Raw genomic sequence first — 18,334 nt, forward strand, 5'->3', positions numbered from 1 at the left:
AGCCCCAGTTGAAGTATAGTTTATAAATTTATAATGTTTTAGATACACAGCAAAGTAATTAGTTATATATATATATATACACACACATACATATCTGTATTTTGTTGAGGTTTTTTTCCATTGTAGGTTGTTACAAGATACTGAATATAGTTCCCTGTGCTATATAGTAGGTCCTTGTCATCTATCTATTTTATATGTAGTAGTGTATCTGTTAATCCCAAACTCCTAATCACCCCCGCCCTTTACCTTTTGGTAACCATGGACTTATTTTCTATGTCTGTGAGTCTGTTTCTGTTTTGTAAATAAGTTCATTTTTATCTATTTTTTTAAGATTCCACATATAAGTGTTATCATAATATTATTTGTCCATCTCTGATTTATGATCATCTCTAGGTTCATCCATGCTGCTGCAAATGGCATAATTTCATTTTTTTTTTGACTGAGTGATATTCTGTTGTACCGCATCTTCTTTATCCATTCATCTGTTGATGGATGTTTATGCTGCTTACCGTGTCTTGGCTATTGAAATAGTGCTGCTATGAACACTGGGATACATGCATCTTTCCTAATTAGAGTTTCTGGCTATATGCCCAGGAGTGGGATTGCAAGATCATATGGCAACCCTATTTTTAGTTAACGATCCTCCATACTGTTCTCCATAGTGCCTGCACCGATTGCATTTCCTCCGGCAGTTTGAGTTCCCTTTTCTCTACACCCTCTCAGGCATTTTTTGTACTTTTGGATGATGGCCATTCTGACTTGGGTGAGGCAATACCTCCTCGTATTTGATCTGCATTTCTCTAATGATCAGTGATGGTTAGCATCTTTTCATGCCACCTGTGTCCTCTTTGGAGAAATGTCTGCTTAGGTTGTCTGCCCATTTTTTGATTGTTATTGAATTATATGAACTGTTTGTATATTTTGGAAATTAGGCCTTTGCTGATCACATTGTTGGCAAATATTTTCTCCCAGTCCATAGGCTTTTCATTTATGGTTTCCTTTGCTATGCAAAAGCTTGTATGTTTGATTAGGTCCCCTTTCTGCTTTTACTTGTCTTGAGAGACTGACCTAAAAAAAAAAATCGGTACTTATTTATGTCAGAGAATGCTTTGCCATGTTCTCGTTTGATGGAGTCACATCTTGCATTTAAGTCATTTTGAGTTTATGTATCGTGTGGTGTGTTTGAACTTCACTGATTGACATGCAGCTGTCCAGCTTCCCAGCACCACTTGTTAAAGAGACTGTCTTTTCTCCACTGTGTAGTCTTGCCTCTTCTGTTGAAGACTGACTGTGTGTGGATCTATCACTTGACTCTATTCTCTTCCACTGATTCATGTCTGTTTTTTTTTGCCAATACCAGGCTATTCTGATTACTGTAGCTTTGTAGTAGTGTCTGAAATCTAGGAGGGTTATGCCTCTAGCTTTGCTTTTTCCTTGGTATTGCTTTGGCAATTCTGGGTCTTTCATGTTTCCATATAAATTTTAGCAGTATTTTCCGTTCCGTTCCGTTCTGTCGCTCAGTCGTGACCGACTCTTTGCGACCCCGTGGACTGTAGCCTACCAGGCTTCTCCGTCCATGGGATTCTCCAGGCAAGAATACTGGAGTGGGTTACCGTTTCCTTCTCCAGCAGTATTTTAGTTCTAGTAAAAAATGTCATGAGTAATTTGATAGGGATTGCATTTAAATCTATAGACTGCTTTGGGTAACATGGCCATTTTAACAATGTCGATTCTTCCAGTCTAAGAGCATGGGATATATTTCCATTGTTTTGAATCATCTTCAATTTCCTTTATCAGTGTTTTATAGTTCTTAGCATATAAGCCTCCCACCGCCTTGGTCATGTTTATTACCAGGTATTTTTTTTAACTTTCTCTGATATTTCATTGTTCTCCAAGATTTACCATTAGCCTGTCACAAACACTACTGTTTCTATGGGGAAAACAGGCAAGATCTCTTTCATATTTGGCCTGTAAGGCGATGAAAAAATTGACCCCTATCATAATAAAATATGCATGGAAATTTTAAATGAAATGTTTTATTTAATAATGGAGAGAGATAAAGTTTATGAATCAAATTATTAAGGTTTTTTTTCCTGTTGATGTAAAAAAGGATAGGAGAATGCATGTTCTCCTTTATTTGGGGAGAAAGATCTAAGTGGGAAATTGCATGTAGGGTTTTAACTAATGTGTGCTGAAATACAAAGTATTTTAAAGAACTTCTTTAACAAGATGGCAGATAGTAAGATTTATTTTAAGTTTTCAATCTGCAAAAAAACACAAAAAACAACCCATAAACAAAAAACCAAACTATACTCGTGTGTGTATACACACACACACACACACACACACACACACAGTGTCAACATTTTCAGAGCACTTACACTAGGAAACATTGTGTTTCTCCTCAACCATATGACAATACTGTATATGCCACAGTAAAATTTACAAAACAATCGCATCAGCAGTCATACAGACATCATGATTTTCATGTCAAAACACAAGAAAAAAAATAGACATTTTCCGGGCACTTTGTTTGCAGCCCTGCAGAGCAGGTTCCCACACATGCTGTTAGAAATGTCAGCTTTTAAAACCCAACAGTGGCTCTCTCAGAAGTCTTATCCTTTCCAGGTCCGAACTGAAATGACGAGAAATCTGCCCTTTTAAAGTAGCAACCAATGGTTTATTCATGGGTACGGTGAAGTTTACCCACCAAGATGTGTAAAAAAATTGCATGAAAGTAAAAAATAAATAAAGCTGCTGTAAGTCAGCCTTGTTTTACACTATGGTTCAGAACGGAACACTTAAACATAAGACCATCATTAAAATTTTATAAAGTATTTATATTCAGATTACAGCCAGTCAACAAATTGAATGAAAACAAACTGATTTGGTAAAGGTTCAGAGACGTTCACACTCCAGCAGTGCTGTTTTGCCAGGACGCGCCCCAGCTGCCGTGGGCAGCGGTGACGACGGGCCGCTGTTCCGACATAAGGCACTAGTTCTCAATAGGCCACACACTCACCTTATGTCATGCTGCCTGTTAAGATACCAGTGACTTCTTTAACATGAAAAAGAATAAAAACGCAGGACACAGTGCACTTTAATGACATACAGCATTTGAAATCTTTCAGACGACGGTCTGAGAACAGTCTTTTAATGCAAGCTTGAAATCTTCAAACACATACAAGCTTTCTCTTCTTATGCTTCGTGTCAACATCACTGGGGAAAAAGAAAAACCCATCGCTAAAGCCTGATGCCACACGTTCTCAGCCACGTTTGCTGTGTTCGTCGCGGTCCGTGCTCATGAGGCAAAGCGTGGCCCAGCATCTTTGTTCAAGGTCTCCTGCGAGGGCTCCTCCGCTCACGGGGGTCACTCGGCTTCTGCTTGCTTCTGTTTGGCACCTGCCAGGAGATGGGAAATGGAGGTTTCAAAGCAACATAAAAATACGTTGCCTCTGCGCTGGTCCTAGGCGAGCACAGAGGTGGTTCTCCACCCCGTGGCTCCCACCCTCACCTGCAGAGCCTCACGAGTCGTGGGCGATGAGCAGGTGGGTCCAGGTTCCACTGCCCCCCTGCATCGCTGCAGCATGCCTTTATTCCATACTGCATATTGTAACTCTAACTGTACAAGGATTAATTGGAAAAGAAGAGGGTTTTGCTACTAAAAATTTTTAAAAGAAATGTATATTTAAGTTTTAGTGAAGGTGCAAACTACTTCCGTTGTATATACTTACAAAAAATGTGAAAAAATAAAAAAACTATTATAACTTGTTTACAGGACCTGCACCTAACACCTCCTCTCATCTTGGCCAGGATATTTCTAAATGGGTTGGGAGGGGGGAGTTGCTTTTTTTTCTCATTACAACAGCTTCTCTGTTTTCTCATCAGACACTAGAAGACAGTTCACTTTGAAAGAGATTAACAATCTATAAAAATAAGGGGTTAAAAGATTGCAGCTCCTGCCATTGGGCTGTTGACTCACTGGTTGCATGTGGAGATACTTAAGTTCGCTTGAAACATCTGAGATAAGCCGGACAATGAACTATAGCTAAAACTTTTTTGAACAAGAGAAAATGTTAATTATCAAATCAGTATCCTTAATGGGGAATTGTGTCCATTATCCAGTGAAAAGAATAACTACTGGTAAAAGCAGAGACATTATTTTGCCGACAAAGGTCTGTCTAGTCAAAGCTATGGTTTTTCCAGTGGTCATGTATGGATGTGAGAGTTGAACTATAAAGAAAGCAGAGTGCCGAAGAACTGATGCTTTTGAATTGTGATGTTGGAGAAGACTCTTGACAGTCTCTTGGACTGCAAGGAGATCCAACCAGCCCATCCTAAAGGAAATCAGCCCTGAATGTTCATTGGAAGGACTGATGATGAAGCTAAAATTCCAGTACTTCAGCCACCTGATGCGAAGAACTGTCTCATTAGAAAAGACCCTGGTGCTGGGAAAGATGGAAGGCAGGAGGAGAAGGGGATGACAGAGGATGAGAAGGTTGGATGGCATCACCGACTTGATGGACATGAGTTTTAGCAAGCTTCGGAAGATAGTGATGGACAGGGAGGCCTGGCATGCTGTGGTCCATGGGGTGGCAAAGAGTTGGACATGACTGAGCGACTGAACTGAACTGCCCTTTTATTCACATAATACTGGATGATTTCAAAAGCATCTCTTACTCATTATCCCATAAACATCTACCCTGTTCATCCTGGGCGGGGGCAGGGACAGGAGGCCTGTGTCAGCTGCTCATTCTGTAGAAGGGGCAGAGGCTGCACTAGGGAGCCTTGAGCTGGCCCACATTCTCACAGCTCCGGGGGAGAGCGGACAGATAGCGGGCTTGGTTGCCCAGGTGGGACCTCTGCTCTGACGCTCCCACCACACTGTCTGGTCTGAAGGAGGTGCTCCCTCCATTCCAAGAGAGCTCTGCCCCCAAGGCTCATGGATAATCCAGATACTGGGAGCACAGGGCACGTCCTTAAATAAACAGTGTTACATCCACTGTACTAGAAAGAACTCTTAATTTGACTATCCCTGTCTTCACAATGCTGCTGCTGCTCCTAAGTCGCTTCAGTCGTGTCTGAATCTGTGCGACGCCATAGACGGCAGCCCACCAGGCTCCCCTGTCCCTGGGATTCTCCAAAGAAGAACACTGGAGTGGGTTGCCATTTCCTTCTCCAATGCATGAAAGTGAAAAGTGAAAGTGAAGTTGCTCAGCCGTGTCCGACTCTTAGCGACCCCATGGACTATAGCCCGCCAGGCTCCTCCGTCCATGGGATTCTCCAGGCAAGAGTACTGGAGTGGGGTGCCACTGCCTTCTCCGTCATAACGCTATTTCTGTGTTAACATACATTTCAAATCCAGCTGTGGCCCAGGTTTCCTCCTTGCATTCTCATTAATGCTGACTTGCATCAGTGACTTAGAATTTCTGAAAAAATCCAATCTGGATGGAAATTTAAACTTGCCCAGATGAACATTCTCGTTCTTCTGGTTTGTGATGCCAAGGCACAGACAGGATAAAGAATTGCTTACTGTGGACTTGTGATGCACAAAGAATCTTGGCCTCGGGGACAGAAGGGAGCTGATGTTTGGCCTGACTGCCTGGCAAGCTGTGTGCCTTGGCCCAGAGCCAGCCGGGTAGAAAAGGGGTGTCTTTTTCTCAAGGTGCCAAGTGACGTGGCCATGGGGATGAGCCTGAGTGGAGAAGAGTCCTTTCCCTAATGTGCATGGAGGGGCTGTAGAGCTGACCCGTGAACATATGGAGCCGGGGCACTGCATACAGCCTGGCCTCTGTACCCACGATTCCACCTTGCATCCTTGGTTCCGCCTCTGTGGATTCAACCAGCCATGGGCCGTGTGGGACTGCAGTCTTTACTACTGAAAACATTCCACACAGAAGCGGACCCTTACTGTTCAAGGGCCAGCTGTGCGCCAGCGGAACCACCCTCTCCACACTGGTCCTGCTTCTTCGCTTTCTGGTTTGTCTGTGAGGTTCGTCCACTGTCAGAGACAACTGTGCATTCACCATCCACCCATTCTACCGGTGGACAGAATGCAGTCTGTCCATTCTTGCGTTCAAAGATGTCTGGGTTATTCCCAGTTTTAGGTTACTGTAAGTAATGCTACGGACAATCTCACAGTCTTTTAGTCCTTTTCTCATTTCATGACTATAGAGATTATCATGAGCCGTAAAAAAATGAAATCCTGCCATTTTTGACAACGTGGACAGATCGTTCACTTACTTCAGCATGAAATAAGACAGGAAAAGATAAATACCATATGATTTCATTCATATGTGGAATCTTCAAAAAAAAACACAAAAACCCTGAGCCAAAACTAATGAAATAACAACAAAAACACATGAAGAGAGGACCGGTTTCCAGAAGGATGGGGATGGGGCTGACGTGTGTGAGTGGTCATCTGCATGGTGGTGGCTGGACTTGTGGGCTGATCGCTCGGGGTGTGTGCAGAGGCTGACCTCTAACTCTGTACTGAAACTCGTCCTTAAAACGAAGTTCTCTAATGTCTGAGATTTGAAACTGACTGCAGCAAGCCCCATCTCGAGAGGTTTGGCTCAGCAGACGCAGGCTGGGCCAACACTGGCCGGGTGCTGCTGCAGCTCTGAGAAGCCCCTGACCCCTGGGGCCACGCCCCTACCCCCGCCCTCCTGGCTTAGTGGGGTCTGCTTCCTACTGGTGGTGAGGGTTCCTTTAGGGCGGGTATCTTCAGGTCACAGGCCAACTGTAAAAACTAGTTGTAGCTAGTCTGATTAGTTTCTGACCTAAAGGAAAATCAATACCCTAGCAAACGCAAATTTTAATGTTTAACTTGAGTTCAGAGGGCACATCATTCACTCTCAGGCCTTGGCCTCGAGCTGTGAAGCCTGAGGCTGGGCTATCTGTAAATGCTTAGTACGGTAGGACGTGGGGGTGGGGGGCGGTAGTTTTAGGACCCATCGAGTAAACATGTGGCGTGGCAGAAACACCAACTTCTCTCTTCTAAAGCCCCCTCCCCCGTCTTGCAGGCTCCCTGACTGTGACCTGAGGGTTTGCTTAGAGTGAATCTGGGAGAAAATGAGTTTAGTCACCAAATGTCATTTGGCAGTTAATGTAAATAACTATTAATACACTATTAATGGAAAAGTTTGTACAGCTCATTTGTTTTATACACTCACTACTAGTAAGTCCTTTTGGAAGGGTGAAAGTGAAAGTGTTAGTCACTCATTTGTGTCCAATTCTTTGTGACCCCATGGACTGTAGGCCACCAGGCTCCTCTGTCCATGGGATTCTCCAGGCAAGAATACTAGAGTGGGTTGCCATTTTCTTCTCCAGGGGATCTTCCCAACCCAGGGCGTGAACCCAAGGATGGTTTCAATAGGTAGATCCCAAAGAATTTCCTTCCTGATTTCCAGTTAGCAGCCCTAAAAATTAAGTGAAACCGAGAAGCTCTTTTTAAAGGAAAAGGTTATGATGAACATGGCAGTGAGTCCTTGATTACTGAAGCACTCTGGGTGTCGATAGGATGCTCCCAAGTCAGAATACTTTCTATAAACTTTTCTCTCTCAAGTAGGACAGTGAAACTTTAAAACCACAGCGAAAGTGAAAATGCCTGATGAAGTACGGTAGAGAAGGCTGTGGCTGGCAGGTGCTAGGGAAGGGCTTACTGCTCGTCCCCACCCCTGCCATGCACTTACGGTGAAGGTCAGACACTAGCATTTATACCTGCTGGGGTGAGTATCAGGGCCTGCAGAATATCCGACAGGGAAATAATTCCCACGATACTATCAGCTTCATTGACGACCACCAGCCGATGGACCTGCAAATGAGAGAAGAGGAGGCCCCACACATGAAAGCTGAAATAAGTCAAGTTTTAAAATGAACCTTAGAAAGTCTTTCATGTACTATACAGCGAATAACAACCACTAGTGGCTCAGATGGTAAAGAATCTGCCTGCAATGCAGACCTGGGTTTGATCCCTGGGTCAGGAAGATACTCTGGAGGAGGGCATGGCAACCCACCCCAGTATTCTTGGCTGGAGAATCCCCATGGACAGAGAAGCCTGGAGGGCTACAGTCGAAGCATTGCAAAGAGTCGGACATGACTGAAGCAACTTAGCCCTCATGCACACGAGAAACATTAGCTGGCTATGTCTGGCTCAGTTTTCTACTTTCAAAATATTAATATAGGAAAGATACAACTCAAAATATGAAGTGTACTAGTAGCTATTTCATGTAGCTATAATCTCTGGAATGGTTTTAGATTTTTTTACAGTTGTACTTTGGTTTCTAATAACTATCAGATAACACATGGGAAAGAAGTCCAAATAAACAGCAAAACTAAAAGGTCACTACACTTAGATTATTTTTTCTCTCTTCTCTATGAAGTTCATATATTAAGAATAACAGAGGATAATCAACTATAATAAAGCCTTTCATAAGTGGACAGTGTTTGATGTATTACTGTAACAAGGTATCCTTAGGAAAGACAGAGCAGGGAGCTTCTCTGACGGATGAGCTTCAGGACTCCGGCCTGAGGCAATCACGTGCCGGTGGTCGGCTTGGAGATTCTCTCCCCCGTACTGACCACGGAAACCCTGGCTGGTACAGAATCAGGGGTGGGGTGCACAGGAAGGAGATGGAGGGAGGAGCAGAATCCTTTTCAAAGTCTGTCTCGAATGATACCCTGTTGCTGACGCTTCTCACATCACAGCTTGCTTTTAGGTTAAAAAGGAAATTACTCTGTCATCTTCATCATGCTAATCGTACATTTCTTTTAAAAGCTCCTCTAGAACAACTTAGGTTCTTCAATCACCCTATGATATAACACAGTTATCTAGTAACTGTGACCATAAATTGATGCTTGACAGCTAGGGTCAGAGAATGCTTTATATTCTATACTAGACACAGTTGGCTGTTAATATTTAATAATGATAAATGACTCTCTTTTGAACTACTGAAGGTCAAGGGGCAATCATTTCACTTAGAATTAGTTGTACCAAAAGTATTTTATTTGTTGATGAGTCTAAACTTACAGATGTTCCTTTTCTAAAAGCTAGTGTGATAGTCATCATTTAAATAAGCCAAATCATCACTGATATAGACATCGCTGATGAATACCCTTCTCCTAACAAAAATACGTTGAAGCTAAAAACTGGTCTTTGTCCCCAGTTTTCAGCTTCAACATATTTTAGTGGAAAATAGTTAATGAGGGAAAAAGTCAAGAAGGGTAACTTGACAAAACTTTAACTACGTCTTCATTTTCCTCAATGACCTATTTCATATTACAGTGAAATTTGTGTTGCTCACCTGGTGAACTTCCAGGACAAGCCTGAACTTTCTTCGTTCATGTGACAGTAACACACGCTCAAACAGGAGTGTGGGAACATGCAGGGGTGTTGGCATTCCCATGTCCTCACGTCCCCAGAAACAGCCGTGTCAATACTGGGGTGCAAGTCTTTCTAGACTTGTTTCTATGCACGTGCGAGTTACACTCACACAAAGGATCACACTTTATATTGGCCTTTCTTCTCGGCAATACATTGTTTTTCTGTATCAAGAGCATCCTCCTTTAACATGATCCTTAATGATTATAAAAGAGTCCATCAGATGGATGTGGTCCATTGTCCTTATAATTACAGAGGGCTTTCTTATGATCTTCAAAAGCACATAAAAAGAATAATAGAAAGCTTAGATGTATTCCTAAGCCACTTAAAGCCCTTTGGAAAACTAGTAATGGGTATTAAGTTTAAGTAGAAAAAGGAAAGCCTTCATGCGGAGGGCCAGGGAAACAGGGTAGAAGTCTGGAGACTGAGGCTGGGGCGTCAGCCCCGAGGACAGGGGAGTGGGGCTCTTCACACGCGTGACACTGGCAGGGCCGGTGGACTTGGGTGCCACTGGCTCCTGAGCAGGGGCTCCAGACTCCACACTGCTTCACAGGTAAGATTCAGAAAGCAGGCTAAGGTCACCCGTCGTGAGCCTAAAAACACTCAGGCACTTTTCTTCTTGGACTGTATCATTGCATTTAAATAAAAATCAGAGCAAACTTGTGAATGGCTTCTGCCCAGTTAGGGGTTAGGAGGAACACAGTCGGATCGATGCTTCAGTCCTAAAGACTGATAAAGAGGCAAATTCCTAACAAGAAAGGAAGGATTATCTGAGGATGGGTTTAATGTATTCGATACACTATGGGGGTGATCCTGCGCATCTTTTATTTAGAGTGTTATGCAAACTATATGAAACAATCTTACAAGCAGTAAAATAAAAGGGGACATGAGGCTGAGGGTCAGGAGATGGACAGGAAAAAATCAGGAAAAGACACACTGATGGGAAGACAATTACTCTAACTTAGTAAAAGATCAGAACACAGTTTTATTGACTTACTTTGTTAAAACCATATAATTACATCTATAGCTTTAAATTCACCAACACCCTAATGAAACTTAAAGCTCTTGGGACTTCTGTTTTCTTAAGTTTTAAAACCATGAAAGTAGCCTACCCATTTATTTGATTCGGCTGTGACATCAGGACTTATAAATTGAACTCAGTGGCCATTCACAGATGACCTACTAGGTGCCAGAACACGCGATATGCTCTACAGCAGGAGACTGCCGCGTCACTGGACTGGAAGGCTGCCTCAAGGGCTGCTCCTGTGACTGGAATTCTGGGGCCCTGCTTCCTAGTTAGTGCTGGTGGAGGGAAGGAAGGAGGGAGGTGGGAGGGACGTGCGTGTGTGTGTGTCTGTGCGTGTGTGTCTGTGTGTGTCTATGTGTGTGTGTCTGTGTGTGCATGTATGTCTCTCTGTGTGTGCGTGTGTGTCTGTGTGCGTGCATGTGTGTGTCTGTGCACGTGTGTGTCTGTGTGTGTGCATGTGTCTGTGTGTGCGTGTGTCTGTGTGTGCGTGTCTGTGCACGTGTGTGTGTCTGTGTGTGGGTGTGTGTCTGTGTTTGCGTGTGTGCGTGTGTGCGTGTGTCTGTGTGTGTCTACGTGTTTGTGTCTGTGTTTGTGCGTGTGCATGCGTGTGTGTGTGTGTGCAGCCGCCTCACCTCCGCTCTCACGATTCTGTCCACGATGGTCTCCAGTATCTCCAGCTTACTGCACTTCACTACACCCTCGAAATACTGCGACCGGTGCTGTAGGGCCTGGGTCACTGTGATGTCTAGGTTGTTGTACGTTTTTTCAGCAGCTAGGTTCTGTAATCAAGTAGCAGTGAATTATATCCTTTGTTTCCATTCACATTAATGACCAAAGTAAGTTTAAAGCAACCTGATTTTTTAAAAACATTGATGTTTATCTTATTTTAGTACCATGGTACTGGCTTAACACATGCCATGAGTACTGTTATTTCATCATCTTATCAACAGTAAAGCTTGTAAGGTATACCTTTATTATGAAGCAATTGTGTTACATTCTGACTATGTGACCTATGGAAGATTCCCCCATTCTTACCCAATAGGGTTTTTTTTTTTAAATTGAAATATAATTGATTTACAAGGTAGTGTTACTCTTTGATATACAGCAAAGTGAATTAGTCATATATATGTATTTTTTCATTTAGGTTATTACCAGATCTTAAATATAGTTCCCTGGGTGTTCATTGGAAGGACTGATGCTAAAGCTGAAACTGCAATACTTTGGCCACCTCATGCGATGAGTTGACTCACTGGAAAAGACTCTGATGCTGGGAAAGGTTGGGGGCGGGAGGAGAAGGGGACGACCGAGAATGTGATGGCTGGATGGCATCACAGACTGTGTGGACATGAGTTTGAGTGAACTCCGGGAGTTGGTGATGGACAGGGAGGCCTGGCGTGCTGTGATTCGTGGGGTCGCGGAGAGTCGGACATGACTGAGCGACTGAACTGAACTGAACTGAAATATAGTTCCCTGTGCTCCACAGTAGGATCTTCTTTATTTCATATATAGTAATTTGTATCTGCTAATCCCAAACTCTTAATTTATCCCTCTCCCTCTTACTCTGCAGGGGTGTTCCCTGATGTCTAAAGTCTTTTGAGAGGGGGACTAACATTTGCCAAGGGTGAGAAGTCCCCGGGCTGGGGAAGAAGGTTTCTGCTAGGAAGGCTTGGGGGCGGGGAGCCATCAGGACCAAGTACTGGTGGAGGAAGTCCTACAGATGCGAATGGTTCTCAAGGCTCTGATTAAACTTACGGGGGTCCCACCCAACCAGATTCCACTAAGCCTGTTTTATGGGGTCTATGATGTTAAACGGATTAGGATGAAACATAAGGGCCTGAGACAGCTACAAAAGAATACTTAAATGCTGCAGTCAATATTGTGGCAAAAAAAAAAAAAAAGATGTGCATGTCTGGGGCTATCAAAGTTTCAGTTCCCTTTCTTAGAATTAATGTAAACATCTAAGGAAATGCATTTAAATGAGTGGGGGGGAAGAGGGAAGCACCAAGTGGAAGGATGTAGCACCAAAATCAATCTAGTAAATTTAAACCAGGGATTAAAGAAGATCTTTATATAACGCTATGTAATAGGTTTGCTGTTCTCTTTAGAACAGCTGGTGCCAATCAGCAAGTAGTGGGCTATGTGAGTCCAGGGATCCATGTGTGTACTAGGCCCATGCCTGTCGCAGAATGAATCTCTGTCCCCCCCACAGAAACACGACCACTCAATATACACACACGCTATAGTAACAGGTAAGTCACGGCTGATCTGGAAAAACAAAGAATTATAACATGCTGTCTGTATGTTATTCACTGCTAAATCAATGAATAAAATACCAACAAAAGTACAATTATTATGGGGGAGTCTGTGGGATTCTCTGATAGGATCCTCATCCTCAAATAAGCCAGGAATTATTAAGTTAGGAAAAATCACAAAAACAGAGTAATGAATATGCTTGACAGGCATTCTAGATGACAGGTCTAACAAAATTAAAAATACTTACAATTACATCAAATTTGGAATAAATATCCACAACTTTTCCTAAAAATAAAAACATATGTTAGAAAAAGCCTTAGAAACAAGAAATAGCATTTGATATCAATCTTAACTAGATAATCACTAGGAATTAAATACTGCTAAACAAAATAAACTCGTTGGTTTAAAATAGATATGAAATAATATCTTAATGGAAAATATGATTCTTATTACCCTGAGTGCTCCCTGGTCTAAGTTTTCCTTTTCCCCACTTATCTGATACGCCAGGTCATTTAACAATAATTTTACCCTAAGTGGCTCAGATAGTAAAGAATCTGCCTTCAATGCAGGAGACCCAGGTTCGATCTGTGGGTCAGAAAGATCCCCTGAAGGAGGAAATGGCAACCCACTCCTGTATTCTTGCCTGGAGAATTCTATGGACAGAGGAGCCTGGTGGGCCACAGTACATGGGGTCACAAACAGTCAGACACAACTGAGCGGCTAACACACACATTTTACCCTAAGGAGATAATAGGTATGGCTTGGCACACAGACCTGACTCGTCCACCACAGGCAAGGCTGACACTCGTCTTTCCACAAAAACATTCAAGGCTTTAATGATGGGAGTGTCCGGGTGTATGAAGGCGATGTTATGGTAGGTCCCAATTCCAAGTGCGTCCAGGTTCTGCTTCATGAAGGCAGGCTTTGGCATATCAGACATCTAGACAGGAAGATAATACAGATGCTCTAGAGCCGAGACACTCCTTGTTAATGTTCACATGTCCACACTTGATGAAATACTATGTGCAACAAATTAAAGTTAGTCTTTTCTAGAAATCTACCCGGAAATCTGAATTAATATGAACATGTTACATATAAGGACTGTGTCTTTTGTTCAAACCAGCCTGTATGTCTAAGCTTCTATTTAAGTACTTAGTAAATTAATATGAAAATGTTACGTATAAGGACTGTGTCTTTTGTTCAAACCAGATTGTATGTCTAAGCTTCTATTTAAGTACTTAGTAAAACGCTGCGGAGCACTAACATTTTCTCCTTTTCTTCATTCACTGGGAAAGTGGACAGAAGGGAACAACAGGTCTGTTTGGATATTAAGGCCCATCAGCCACCAAGAATCTTTTAAAATTATTCCTGTTAAATTCGTGGTCCTGCTGTCATCTTTAAGTAACAGTTACTAAGAAGCCACACGCTTCCAAATCTGAAGTGTTGGATGGTGGCTAGCTGAGCGGCTAAGCCAGTTCTCACCCCATCCCACCTCTAACATCCCAAATTCTCCTTTGGAGGACTCCAAATTTTGTCTACGAGGAACAAGAACAAGCCAACTGAACAGAATTAGAAGAACATTTAAAAGTTAACTTTTCTTTTCATGGGCTGTTTTAGAGGAGGATGGAGAAGTCAGAAGAGAGAAGCCTAGGGTCACGTTTGACTAAAACAAAACAAGATTCTATGGTTTCAAAAATCCACCTTTTATAAAGGGCACAGTTGATTCCGTCCTCCTGGTGTACCTTATAATTATCAGGAAAAGATGAACAATTAGAAGAAACAAAATGTTCAAGTCAAAGAGTTCATCAATATTCAAATCATGAGAATCCTAGAAATTTAGAGAAAAAAAAAAAAAGAAAGGCCTATTAGGTCACCTAGCCCATCTTGATGCAGGATCACTAACCCCTGATCCATACTGTCCACTCGGGCAAATGGGCAAACATCTCCAGGGGCAATGCTACTGCTTCTGAGAAAGTGCTTTCAATTCAGTAAAAATCAGGCTTTAGAATTCTTCATTTTTTATCTGGAAATTCCTAGCTAGACATTCTAACAGCATTATTGTAATGATCACATTGGCCCAAAGAGAAGGCAGGACTGGCGGAGGCAACCTCCTCTCCTTTGTATAGAAGAGAAAAATGGTCCAAGGCCTGTCTCCGACTGTGGGTGGCTCCTCCTCGACAGAGCGGTGTGGAAGCGGGCTGGAGCTCCGCCACCCGGGGTCCAGGTCTGTGAGCCAGGTGCCCTGAGGGCTAGGACCTGAGCCACCTCCTGAGGGGGCCAGGGGCAGCAAGGGCTACCATGGCAGGCCCACGCCACCTCGCTGAACTGTATCACTTACGAATCAGATGAGTAAAAATACCTACCTGAGAAGGGTGGTGGCGGGGATCGGTTTCATCACGTGAAGCGCCTGACACAGCGCCAGTGCTTACCGGGGTTTGGCGCTCATAATTCCTATTCTTTTTAAATGATGACTTTAAGGGGTACATGGGCGAAAGGCCTGGCCCAGCCCCAGCCGGGGTCCTGCCGAAGCTTGGAGCCAAGGGGATTGCATCCAGCCCACGGCGGACGGGGACTCTGACCATCAGAATCCATGCCTCTGCAGTTCTTCCCTGGACTGTCTACCAAACTTCATGCTTTTTTTTTTTTTTTTGTAAATTAACTCTTCTCCTTCCTACTTTTTCTATGCATTTAAGCATCAAGAGGGTTGCGTTTACACAAACTTACTAGAACACAGGGCTGGTCTGATGGACAAGGCATTTCTCCCAGTCTTAACTAAACTCTCTGTGCTGCTGTCTGGCAAGGGGTTTGTGGGGAGCAGGTCCAGGAGCAGCAGCTGAGCTCTTGCATGTCACACCAGACGCGACACTACTTCCTTATCTGAAGCTGGAGGGAAGACAGCAAAGCTAACCTCATGCAGATTTTACCTTCTTTTAAAGAATGGTTCTTAATACAATCTCTTCTGAACCAGGAATGAGGCTGCCTACTGGTTCCAGCTGATCAATTACTTATAACCTCAGTTTCGGTGCATGCAATTAGAGGGAAAAAAAGATTAAAGCCCTTCTGTAAACATTCTGGTCTGTCTGAGCCTCTTTTCAACACTGCGAAGCAAAGAGGTTCTATGTTTTTGCTGATTATGAAGCCATCTTATTTCAAACACAGTTGAGAAAACCTACAGGAAATATAGCCCGCATCTGGACCAGCATGGTATCTCTTGGTCAAAATTTTATTTGCTGCGGGTGTTTCTATCACTGCTGCACTTATCGGGGGACAGGACTTTTAGAATATATTTCCCAAATCATGACACCAATAACGCTTCATAAGGCAATCTGGCTCATTATCTTGTACAGCAGTTCCTTAATTAGACTGACCTGCGAATTGCTTTATGTCCCCTCATTTCCGGCGATAAAAATATTCTTATTTAAATAGGGAATTCCAAGTGTTTTAACTATTTTGATACTTGCGCTAAAAGGGGATTGCTTTTTAATTGGAATCGACTTTGAGAATGTGCAATTCAAACAGCAGTGAGATGAGAAACGGAGACCTCAAAGCTAACAAATTCCTTCTATGAGGGGTAACAGGGAGCCAATTTACTTGAAGTAAATTAGTTAAAGCAGATGCAACTACGTCTTTAGAAACACTAAAAACTACTTACAAAAAGCTGGAGGAACTTGAGGATTCTTTTGTGGGTAAGTATATAAAGTGCATTCCCACTGATGGGGTCAATAACTGGCAATCTGTGGATTTTATTTTTGATCAACGAGTGCACAGCATCGAAGAGGCTGCGGGAAAAGCCATTACAGTTGTTAGGAGGCTTTAAAGGAGAAGTAGAAAACTGTGGACCACCCCGGGTTTCAATGTATCTTCAATGCCTTCCAGTAACAATTATTAAGAGGTTGATAGACATGAAAGTGTTCTGGAAAAGTTTTAGACTTCAGACTTCAGCAAAATTTTTGATCTTCCACGATCGGTGTTAATATAAAACCTCAAACCCAAATGTAAGTGACAAACCTCTAGGAGAGCAGTTTTTTTTTAATAGCAGGGTTGATGCTTTTGAGAAATGACAGAAGCTAAGCCCAACTGGAAAAGACTCTGATGCTGGGAAAGGTTGGGGGCGGGAGGAGAAGGGGACGACAGAGAATGAGATGGCTGGATGGCATCACCGACTCTGTGGACATGAGTTTGAGTGAACTCCGGGAGTTGGTGATGGACAGGGAGGCCTGGCGTGCTGTGATTCATGGGGTCGCGGAGAGTCGGGCACGACTGAGCGACTGGACTGGACTGAACTGAACTGAACTGAACTGAACCCCCAGGGAGGCTAATGGATGACCCTGGCAACAGAGGGCGCTGTGGTGGGCTTGGCGAGGCTGCCCTGACTTCCCTCACTGGCCGCTTCCTGCTCTGGCCTCTCCTGTGACTGCAGACAAGGAGGGGCTGCTGGGTGGAGCTGCTTTTTTTAGGGCTTGGAAATAAAAATCAATATTCCACCTTTTCTCACTGTGTGTGTGCGTGTGTGTGTGTGCTCAGTCGTGTCCCACTCTTTTCAAGCCCATGGACTGTAGCCCGCCAGGCTCCTCTGTCCATGGGGATTCTCTAGGCAAGAATACTGGAGTGGGTTGCCATTCCCTCCTCCAGGGGATCTTCCCGACCTAGGGATCAAACCTGGGTCTCCTGCATCGGCAGGCAGGTTCTTTACCATCTGAGCCTCCAGGGAAGCCCACCCTTTTCTCACTAGAGCACTAGTTTTAAGAATGCTTTTATACAGATGTAGAGGCATCTCTGAGCTATTTCCTGGAAGCCTGGTTGGTTCCACATGTGTGGCCAACTTCCTGGATCTGTGGTTTGATGTTTGTCTTTAATTTTGGGAAGCTCCTGGATCTGGAACAGTGGGACGTCCAGCAGGACGACCGAGAGCAGCCTTGCCTCTGACCACCTCTGGACCAGTGCCCGAGGAGGCTGACTGCTCAGCTTCAGTGCCCATCAGAACTCCTGGGGGAGCTGCTGTAACGCACATTCCTGGGCACAACACCCTCCAAAGGCTGGTCTGTGAGGCTCAGAGGACAGCTCAGGGATTAGCAGCTCTAAGAACTAAACAGCTCCCCACTTGGCTTCTGTTGCAGGTGATCTGGATTCTTGAGTTGCTTAGTACGACCACCTTCTAGTCCATCACCAACCCTGTGGACCGACAGTGGTGGTGATTTCCATCGTCTCTTAAGTTTACCGAATTTAATACTAAAGGCTGGCCCCCATCTAGACAAAGTAACCTGTCACCCATGGTCACAAAATGGATGAATCTGAATGAATGAATGTTTTCAAAGGAGAAAAACTTGACACGTTTACCTTGCATCTGGAGATATATTCACTAAAGGCTTAAATGTTTCTTGTAAATAAAGCTCTGTATTTATAGAAAGAAAATATGTAATTAGTAACATAGTTGCTATTTGTAATTATTAAGTTAAAATATCCTTCCATTTACAGATAATGATTAGAAGGATTAAAAACTGAAACTGAATTAACTTACTGAAAACTATTGTGTTAATGATAGTTATGGTTATTTTAAACAAGTTCCATACTGTTTTTCAGATGGTGCCTTTGTGGAAAAGTATTTGAAAACAATATTACCATAGATATTGTAAAAACCAGAAAAGTCAAGAAATCTAGTAAAAGAGCAATAC

General features: G+C 43.3%; 1 protein-coding gene across 7 annotated transcripts in view; it reads right to left on the reverse strand.

Annotated features, from left to right (window-relative positions):
- Positions 1-2,819: 2,819 nt before the first annotated feature.
- PRKAG2 (protein kinase AMP-activated non-catalytic subunit gamma 2) overlaps positions 2,820-18,334 on the reverse strand; it is a 300,068-nt gene continuing 284,553 nt past the window's right edge. For 6 of the 7 annotated variants that reach the window (XM_055421589.2, XM_055421590.2, XM_055421587.2 and 3 more), the window contains 7 exons: positions 18,000-18,054; positions 16,315-16,441; positions 13,437-13,602; positions 12,910-12,947; positions 11,042-11,188; positions 7,723-7,816; positions 2,820-3,402 (listed from right to left, as the gene is read on the reverse strand). In XM_055421589.2, coding sequence (XP_055277564.1) covers positions 3,371-3,402; positions 7,723-7,816; positions 11,042-11,188; positions 12,910-12,947; positions 13,437-13,602; positions 16,315-16,441; positions 18,000-18,054 — 659 coding nt within the window. In that variant the 3' untranslated portion in view covers positions 2,820-3,370. The remainder of the gene's footprint in view (positions 3,403-7,722; positions 7,817-11,041; positions 11,189-12,909; positions 12,948-13,436; positions 13,603-16,314; positions 16,442-17,999; positions 18,055-18,334) is intronic. The other variant, XM_088834770.1, reaches the window with a different exon arrangement.

The sequence above is a fragment of the Moschus berezovskii genome, chromosome 3 (assembly GCF_049115385.1).
Source record: "Moschus berezovskii isolate FMDL1 chromosome 3, NW_MosBer_1.0, whole genome shotgun sequence".
Taxonomy (NCBI): Eukaryota; Metazoa; Chordata; class Mammalia; order Artiodactyla; family Moschidae; genus Moschus; species Moschus berezovskii.